This window comes from Sycon ciliatum, chromosome 5 (genome assembly GCF_964019385.1).
Source record: "Sycon ciliatum chromosome 5, ocSycCili1.1, whole genome shotgun sequence".
NCBI classification, from domain to species: Eukaryota; Metazoa; Porifera; class Calcarea; order Leucosolenida; family Sycettidae; genus Sycon; species Sycon ciliatum.
Window position 1 is genome coordinate 30,603,794 of NC_088647.1, and position 9,583 is coordinate 30,613,376.

General features: G+C 47.3%; 1 protein-coding gene and 1 long non-coding RNA gene across 2 annotated transcripts in view; one reads left to right on the forward strand and one right to left on the reverse strand.

Annotated features, from left to right (window-relative positions):
* Positions 1-4,339, forward strand: part of LOC135818310 (probable inactive serine/threonine-protein kinase slob2) — a 14,851-nt gene extending 10,512 nt beyond the window's left edge. Inside the window, exons 2-4 of the mRNA XM_065331668.1 lie at positions 2,349-2,438; positions 2,755-2,805; positions 3,224-4,339. Of these exons, the coding sequence (XP_065187740.1) occupies positions 2,365-2,438; positions 2,755-2,805; positions 3,224-3,464 (366 nt within the window). The 5' untranslated portion in view covers positions 2,349-2,364 and the 3' untranslated portion in view covers positions 3,465-4,339. The remainder of the gene's footprint in view (positions 1-2,348; positions 2,439-2,754; positions 2,806-3,223) is intronic.
* Positions 4,340-7,621: 3,282 nt separating this feature from the next.
* On the reverse strand, positions 7,622-9,146 carry LOC135818311 (uncharacterized). The gene is made up of 2 exons (XR_010553661.1): positions 8,927-9,146; positions 7,622-8,775 (listed from the first exon to the last, which is right to left on the reverse strand). It is a non-coding gene; the product is annotated as an uncharacterized LOC135818311 (long non-coding RNA).
* Between the last annotated feature and the right edge of the window lie 437 nt (positions 9,147-9,583).

The window sequence follows — 9,583 nt, forward strand, 5'->3', positions numbered from 1 at the left end:
TCCTGATATTCGTACATGACATTGAAGCTTTGCCAGCGAAATATTTAAAATCTCTGATCGTAAAATGTTCCCTAGCACGTCCTGTTGTTTGAAGTTTTTTATTCTCACGACGGCCTGTGGCCAATGTTGTTGTTGTTGTTGTCGTTGTGTCGGCGTCATTGTTGTTGTTGTTATACTCACTGTTCTTGGCACAACCTCTACCTGGGCCAGTTGTGGGTGCTTTAGCGGTCATGAAGATTTCTTCAGATTCCCCCCCCCCCCCCCCACACACACACACATACACACGTGTTGCTTTTTCTGTGTGCTTGTCTGTTTTCTCATTGCACCTGTCGTTGTCCTCCGACGTACCACACAGGTCCTCCAGGACATTTTCCTGCGCTCAGACGGAACATTTCCAAAGTTGGAGGATGTGAGTACACATGTATGCATTTTGCTGTGCCCCTTGACGGACTCAGCTTTATCCTTGTTCTGTAGCGATGTAGATCATTGTGAATTTGGTGTCTCTAGATGCTGGACTTTGTTCATGGCATGTACTCGTCATGTCTTCATACCGACATGGAAAGGAGTATGTAAGATTGAGGCAAATGGTGGGGAAGCTGCACTTTTATCGGCATGCAGAAACTCCCAGTGAAGAAACAGCTCTGATCACGTTTCTCTGTTCTCTCTCTCTCTCTCTCTCTCTCTCTCTCTCTCTTTCTCCATGTCTCTCTCTCTCTCTTTCTCTCCATCTCTCTCTCTCTCTCTCTCTCTCTCTCTCCTCTCTCTCTCTCTCTCTCTCTCTCTCTCTCTCTCTGTGTCACTTCCCCTAATCAATCTCCTTTTTTTCTAGTGACTGCCAAACTTCACTGCATGGTTTGTATATGTGTGTGTTTGCATTTAGTTGAAAGATAATATGTTCTTCAATGGCGGCGTGGATCTTTCCGAAATGAATCGCACCAACACCCACCGGTCAGTGAACACAGTGCATCCCTTAGTTCATCCTCTTGCAATCGGTTTTCGTTGTTGTCTGGGGTGCGATTAATGTCTGAACAGTGTGTGCATATCAACTGCTTTCTGCGTGAGGCGCTAGGCATGCGGACAGCGGAAGGTCAGAAATCCAACCAACATAATTATAATTTTTATAACTTTTCGAAACTTTAAAAAAATCCAACCAACTAATTTCCGGACCGAGCGTACAGTAGTGGTCCCCGTTCCCAGGTGGTTTGATGTATCTTCAACTATCTTGTATGAATGCACATAACCCTGGGGGGGGGGGGGGGAGGGGGGGCTTTCTAGGACTAATGAAAAGGGGTCTAATGTACTTAATTTATTTGTGCATACGGGGAGGGAGAGAGGGGGGGGGGGGGAGCTCTGCGGGACAAGGAAAAAGTGGTCATATGTCTGCGCTGGTCGGAGACTGAGCTTCCTCTGGTCAGCACTGCACTGTGTAGTAGTTCAGTTGTCTTATGTTGCCACACGTGCACACACACACACACACACACACACATACACATTTGACCTTTATTCTGTTGACGCCCCATCTCCAGTGGAGATGATAGGCTACTGAGTTGGGCAGTACTTGAGGTGACGCTTCAAATCGCCAATTCTCCTAAACGTTCTGCCGCATGCGCAGCGGAATTCCCAGCACACACACACACACACATACACACACACACACACACACACACACACACACACACACACACACATACACTCACTCACTCACTCACACACACACCATGTACCATGTACCATATATACGCCCGTCACAAGAGAAGCACGCAGATCTGCAAATGCACTGGATGTGCACGCACAGATTTTCTCTTTAGAGCAACGATAGCGGATCTGATTGTGATTGAAACAGATCAAGACAAGCGCCAGGTAACTGTCTAATCCACACAACTGGCGAAGCCATATGAATCCCCCCCCCCGGGCACACCTGGTCTACACCACACGAAGTACATCGGAATAGGACGACCAAGACAGCTACTTATGCACACCCTACACTTGCTAGGGTAACCAGTATAGACAGCACGTTGCTTTGATAAAAGCAGACACTAGATGCACTGGTACCTTGAAGTGAAATTGGAGTTATTTTACCAACCAGCCTCGGCAACTGGGTACTGGGAACCCAGGGCCAACAGACGTACCAACAACCTCAGCCATGAAAGCTATATAGTATCGACACACTGGATTGTGGAGCCGAAACTAGTCCAACTTCCAAAATGCTTTGGCAAGAGGGCAGCCTTCCGACAGGTTGGGGACACACACACACACACGCACACACACACACGCAAACAGCAGGCCTCTGCACTCCCTTATGTCGCACATGCACGCCAACTGTCCTCTGCCTTCTCCTGTACTCTCCAGGCTCTGACATCTCAGATGAAATCACTGCTGAAACTAGTGAGGAAAGGAACGTTATCGCCAACGGCTTCTGGAACAAGTACATCAGCAAGGTAAGCCTAAGGATATGGTAGACAAGTACACTGACCTCGCATACGAAGTTGTCTGGCTGAGAAGTACCAAGTTCACTTCCCTTGTAGGTGCGTTATGCATGGCGAAACTTCAGTACGTTTTGCTGGCATTTCGCTGAGCTGGCTCGGTGGACGATGTGCAAAGTCTACGGTTTGTGATCCTGTCTGACCCGATTGTTAGCCGCTGGAAGTGTTGTGAAGCTTGTGCTCCGTGTGCGTGCATATGTGTGCGTCTGTGCGCGCGCGCGTGTGTGGGTGTGGGTGTGTGCGTGTGTACATGCATGCATGTGTGTTGCAGCTCAAAGTCGAGCAAAAAGCGTGGCTCAACATCAGGTGCCTCGAAGTCAAGGTAAAGCTACTTTGAGGATATTTATTTTGTACAACTTGGTCCCTTACACGTAGTAGTCAACAAGTTTATTCTTGGTGTGAGAGAAATGATTAATTTGGAAGGGCTTTGGCAGCGGAGCAGCAGAGCAAGGCTTTTGAATGTAATCATCAGTTCTATAAGGAGGCATGTTGCCGTAGAGTCTTCGCTGGGTTGGTTGGTTTCACGACTCTTGATTATGCAACTATCCAACAAGAAACTCTCTGTGGCAGTGGCAACTGAAAGCCTCTGCCTGTTGTTGTGTGTGTTTTGCATGTAAGCACACTCTTCGCCAAAGCCTTTGCTTTTGTATGACTTGTTTTTTTAAGGGTCAGTGTTAATGGGAGAGAGTAAGAGTTTTCCGCTTTCTGTCCTTCGTCCTCTGTGTGTGCTCTGTCTGCAGCCGGCCATCGAGTCGAGCCAACGCCAGTAGCGTATCGCCGCGGCCAAACACCACACCCTCGCCAGCCAATCCACCTCCGCCGCCGCCGCCACCGTCAGCTGCTCCCCCACCGCCTGCTGCAGCAGCCGCCGTACGTCCACCTCCATCCTCAGCCGGCCGCGGTGCGTTACTGGGCCAGATACACACGGGCGCACGGTTGAAGAAGACGGTCACGAACGATCGTAGTGCGCCGAAAGTCTGATCGTCGCTTTCGTCGCTCTCCGGTTGCCAGTGTCCGAATGCAGTGCTCTGTGTTGGCCATCGGACTGCGCTGGCATGATATGTTGGAGAGGTGGGTGTGTACGTGTGTGTGTGCGTGTGTGTGTGTGTGTGTGCATGCATGTATGCGTATGCACCGCGTATGCCTGCGTCTGAGTGTGCGTCCGCATACAAGTGTAACGTTATTTTTGCTTTCGAATTCGCCAGTTTGACGGTGGCAGCCGCATTGTTCCATACTGGTGGTGGCCAGGCTGTGTCTCATCGGTCCAATGCATGATCATACCCCGTGGCAATGCCCTGCCATCTAACCAGGGTCTCTGTGAGAAAACTGCATTTCTTGCAGTGAGGTCTCACCACCACCACAACGCTCCATATCTGATGTTGTCATCTCTGCTGCCCTGTGTGCACCCCCCCCCCCCCCCCCAACCACCTCTGTTTCAGCTGGCCTGATCCACACACATTCTCTATCTAGGAAAATAATATGTTGCTCTATTCCACTACAGTGTCCTCTCTTTTTTAATTTAAATTCTATGAACAAAACCAGAGACCGACTGTGGACCTGAATCGAACCGTATAGTTTATAGTTGTAGGCAAAATATTATTTCATGGTTAGCCTAGTCTTGATTCGCTGATACCGGCAATGGTTATTGTCGGTGTATTGATCCATAGTTTGCTTGCTGTTCAACTTGTGAAAATATGACCCTATTTTGGAGATCTGTTATTTTCATGCTGGTCTCATGACCCACGGCTACTGGCCTGATTGTTATTTGTGCGCTTTTCGTGATTCCATCTGCAGCTAGCTGCCTATAGCTGTGCTATTTAAATGTTGCTAGTGTTGTGATTATTCGTCTCGACTGGCATGCTCGTGCTCTGACTGTGTGTGTGTGTGTGTGTGTGTCGTGACTCGACTGTGCGTGGTCGTGTGTGGGACATGCGACAGTGGAGGTGATCTGAGAAATGAAGAATAAAGTTATTGTCTTTATTCAAATAATATCATTGGTGTCTCCACGTCAATTTCTAGATGCACATAGTGTGTGGGTTCTATCAAGAGTCGGTAACCATGGTAACCACTGGGGATTATGTACTACGTCCTGCCCCCCCCCCCCCCCCCCGTGAATTCCGTGGCAGAATATCAGAAATTCCGTGCAGAATTCTGCGGCTGAAAACAGTAAATTCTGCAAATCCTTCTATACATGTATTCTGCGGAAACTCTGCAAGGAAAATGAGCGAAAAATAGATCGAATTTCTGCAACCCCACTGAAGTTTGTTGTCCCTACAAATTCTGAACCAAAATTATGCGAAATCCTGGTCAAAGAAATTGAAAGCTCCAAATAATTATTATTAGTATACCGCAAAAAAGTTGATTTTGAAAGTCACAAGCCGGTTGGTTTGGCTGTGAAATTACATCGAAAGTCTCCAGAAAAAGCAGTTTTTTCTCTCTTTTCTGCAATATTCCGCGGGATTTTCTGAATTCTGCGGACACTACTGGATTCTGCGGAAATTCTGCAATCCGCGGAATTCACGGGGGGCAGTGTAACGTCATAGTGAGACGTGTAGTATACTGTACAAGTCATGTTCAAATGAGATTTTGTCGTCGTTCACGTGTACAGACTAGACTCGTGATCAAGAGTCTTATCTGTGTCTGTACATTAGTACTGTTGTTGTTGAATTGTCGTTGAATTTTGATTTATTTTAAAAAGTCGCAACACAAACAGGCGATGGCGCCTTCTTTTAATAGTTTTATACATGCGAGCGACATGACGAATTTAATAATAATAGTAATTTTAAAATGCATGGGGAGCGGATGAGAAAAATCACAAGAAAGAAGTCACCGAAGGTAACTGAATATGTTACAGATAGATCTGCGGGTAGTAGGCCCAGCCAGATTCTGCTCCGCTCGCCTTGATATGTTGCTGCGAAATCTTTGATATTTTGCCCAGCCTGACACTAGAAACCCCGATGTTTTGGTCCAGAAAACGTGTATTTCATCCATTTCCCGTACGTTTCATAAAAATCGCACGGTCGGTTTCTCAACACGGGTTTTCACACACGTGTCCCTGGGTTCTTCAAAATCCTGTTGATCCACAGTGAATCCCAGTGATATTTCGGTGACATAACTCAATGATCTCGTCCTTTGCAGTGTATCATGCTGAACGGGTAAGAAACAAGGAAATTAATGTCAGGGATCGATTTAACCCCAAATCTCGATACTTTGCTCCGATTTTGCCGGCAATTTCCTCTTTTTAAAATTCTTCGACATTTTGCCGAAAACCGGCAGGATCTGGCTGGGCATGCATGGGCCTTTGTAGTTTGTACTAAGGCCATGGTAAAAAATAAAGTTGATTCTCAGGTCATGAGCCTGTGAAAATCGGTGCGAGCGAGCGATTTTTTATTTTATTTCCCGCAATTTTTTTATTTCCGAAGATAGGGTCACACATATGTACGTCACAGGTTCATATAATAGACCGATCCCCTTATTATTGTCTGGGTTCGAGCAAGGGGGCAACTCCGCAGTCGCGTGGGATCCTGTTGCACACACGCGACGAACCTCACCTCGGCTGTGCGCGACTTCTCGCATGCGAAGTGCAGAGCACGCGAAATCTACATGCAGTGCAAGTCTGTCTACAAAAAATGTCACAAGGACTTTTGATTTGAGCTGTTTTGTTTTTGTTTAGACGTCTTCCTTTTTACGACTTCAGGATGCCTTCTCAGGATCATTGCTGCGTTCCTCACTGTCAGAACAGGAGGACGAAGCAAACAAGTCATTTCACTCCTTTCCTCGTGTGGAGCCACAGCGGCCTGGAGCGAGCGGATCCAGGCTATGCCCCGTGAGGAAGGACGCAGTTTTAGGGTCACTCTGAATATTTGAGTTGCAGCGATCATTTCGATCTCAAAATCGAAATCGTTTTGCCCAGCTCTACAAGGCCAGGATGAGTCCAGGAACCCAAATAGCTGTCCTACGGTACCAGGTTTGCTTTTCGCAAGAGAGTGGAGTCTGGACGCCCTGCTCCCCATGCTCGCAAAACAGTATTTGCTGAGCCTAGTGCAGTTCGGTCATGGAAGTGCAGCGTCTGCATCACGAGCTCCCCATGCTCCCAAACCAGTATTTTGCTGAGAGGCAACGGTACTTTGAGTTGGAAAGGAACCTGGCTTAGTGCAGTTTGGTCCTGTAATGGAAGTGCAGCATCTGCATCAGGAGCTGGCAGCAAGTAGAGCTCGTGTACAGAGTCTCGTGGAGCAGTTGGACGATGTCAGGACTGGGGTGAAGAAAGCCGAAAAACAGCTTACGTACAATAACATAAAGAAAGACTCTGAGCCGCTCCAGTTTCTGACTGGTTTGCCTTCAGGTGTTTGGACCGCTCTGTGGGACTTCTTTGAGCCTAGCCGAGAAAATGTACTGCACCGCGCCAGATCTGCGAAGACGGAAGCTGAGGGACGGCGGATACAGTTGGAGGTGGCTGTAAATCGCCAATGAGCATGTAATGGAGGATCAGCTGCTATTGGCATTGATGTGTCTAAGCCTGGGCCGAATGGAACAGAAGCTGGCATGCGTGGCACAAGTTAATCATCCGTTTCACGTTATATAGCTAGCTGAGCTGGAGAGATGTCTTGTTCCTCCGTTAGGGCATGATCCCCATTTGGGCGAGCTGGCGAGATGTTCAGTCATCAATGCCATGTACCGCAAGACATTTTGCATTGTGGATGAAACAGTTCTATGGGTTCTCGCACCGGCACGGCACAAGACCCAACAGATCCTTGCGCTCTTATTTTCTCCGATGGTAACATTGCTGATCACAACACCCGGTAGCCAGTCGCAGATGCAACCGAATCAACCAGGTTCTCTTACTCTTTTTTTCCAATACTGAAACCAAGGTATACAGTCAACTTCGCTAATAACGACTGCGGATATAACGACAATTCGCGAATAACGACATAATTTTCATGCCCGGAGCAAAGTCCCATCCAACTGTGACACATATAATGAGACTTCGGATATAACGACACTTCGCGAATAACGACACTTTTCTGATGCCCCGCTGAGTGTCGTTATAAGCGAAGTTGACTGTACCAATATTTGCATCGAATGCAGTGATGATTTCAATACTGTCCACCAGTACAACGCATTACCAGACTGGCATATAATCATGATAATATTATCCATTTCGCAATCACTGTCATTGCTTTCTTAGATCTCAAATCATCAATATCGGACGGGGTAAACCGTCTATCATCTTATATTATATCATCATTAATATCCTGCTACTATCCTCCTCTACCGATGAGCTCGAAGGAACGAAACAGCTGTCTAGAGGCGTAAACAATATCTGTCAACGGAAGTGTCCTTGCTGTGCTGGTGTGTTTATGCTTCGTGCATTAGTTCGGCCAAGAGCGCATGGTGGGGGCGGGTTGAGGATGTAGTACAGCGGAGTATGACCGAACGCTCTGTCACAATGTATTTTATTAGGAAGGTATAGAAACAGAAAAAAACTGTATCTTGATCTTGGGCGTAAACAGCCCGTCTCACATTAAATATACTAGAATTCACTCTGAACATGCAGTCTTCCTAAGAGAGAGAGAGAGAGAGAGAGAGAGAGAGGGGGGGGGGGGGGGTATATTCATAGGTTCGAAAGAACCGCACACACACTTTGCTGCAGACAGCGGCAAGCTTTGGCCCTCGTACTTCGAAGAGGGAGCAATCCACTGCGCTACGCTTGCGATTAACAGCAAGCTTCGACCTTTCAAAGGTACGACTCATCACTGGCTCTGGGGTAATGTTCCTGGAACAAATGCCTCATTGCCGACTGAGGGCCAGGGAGCACGCAATCTGCCTTCCTGGGCGAGAAGTGTTCCAGCACAAGAAGCAGCACGAATACATGCTGACAAAGACCACCATCACCACCAGCCGGCACACAGCACACTGTTCTTCAAACACCATCCACTCCTTCCATGTGTTTGCACTGTCCTCCTCTAGCTCTTCACGCTCAACAAATACCACGCACTGCTCATTGTTTTTTTAATGCTTCCTCTGGGTTGGCTAGCCCTTCGACTTGACAAAACAACGATCACCACTGCTATCGTCACCTCATAGCAGTCGCTTCCACCAGTGGCTTTTCCTGTCTTTGCAAAGGTGTCCAAGGATGGCTGCTGCTGTCACTACAGGCAAATCAGAAGTACTTTAGTGGCTGATGTCCAACCAGATCGTTGGAAAATCGATTTTTCCACTTCAGGGCTGCTGATCGCGATCGCGACTTGGTGACTTGGCAGCACCACGGTTACCTTCATAGAAGATGGCTCTGGAGAGGAAAAGGCAGACCAGAAAAAGGTTACTATTATCTTCAGCACCGATCTCAAGGAGAAAGAAATACGGTCTGCTGTAGCCTAGGCACAAAATAAGTTTCACAACACGATTCGCGATTCGAATATTTCAACAACAAAAAAACTCACCTCTGGAGTAACTCCTGTTTGTGGCCCGAGATCGTTCCCTCCCGCGCCTTGAAAAAATCCTGCAGCTGCATCACAGTCCATGTCTCTCTCGGAGACTCTGCTCCTACCAGCAGGAGGTTCAGCACCGCTCGAAGCCATCGCAAACCACTTGAACTAAGCAGAAGACATTCCAAAACAAACCTGAAACACACTGTCAAAGATGCTGTCACGTTCAAAAACTAGCTCGATCGCGAGTGTTGCCCCCGTGCTCGAACCCAGTATAATAAGGGGATCGGTCTATTGTTTTCATTTATTTTATTATTCAGGCCAGGGAGTAGAAATATACCGGTATTTTACTACTCCCTGATTCATGCCTTTCGCATTGACCGTTTTCATGCGCGCATATGCATGCATAGAAATGAAAAAAATCGTCGGTGCGCCGCCAAAAATCGGTGCGCGCATACTTGAGAATCAAAGATATTTTTTACCATGGCCTAATATCAGTTCTGTAAAAAGACTATACATCTACATGATTATACATAATGATTATGTTGTACTCTGTAGTCGACCCGTCGTGTGCATGTTGTTTAGTTCAGGTGCATAGCCGCTGTGGCGACTCAAAAATACATGTACCGCCAACGCAATAGAAATGGTGGTCGACGTACAATGCATACTCAG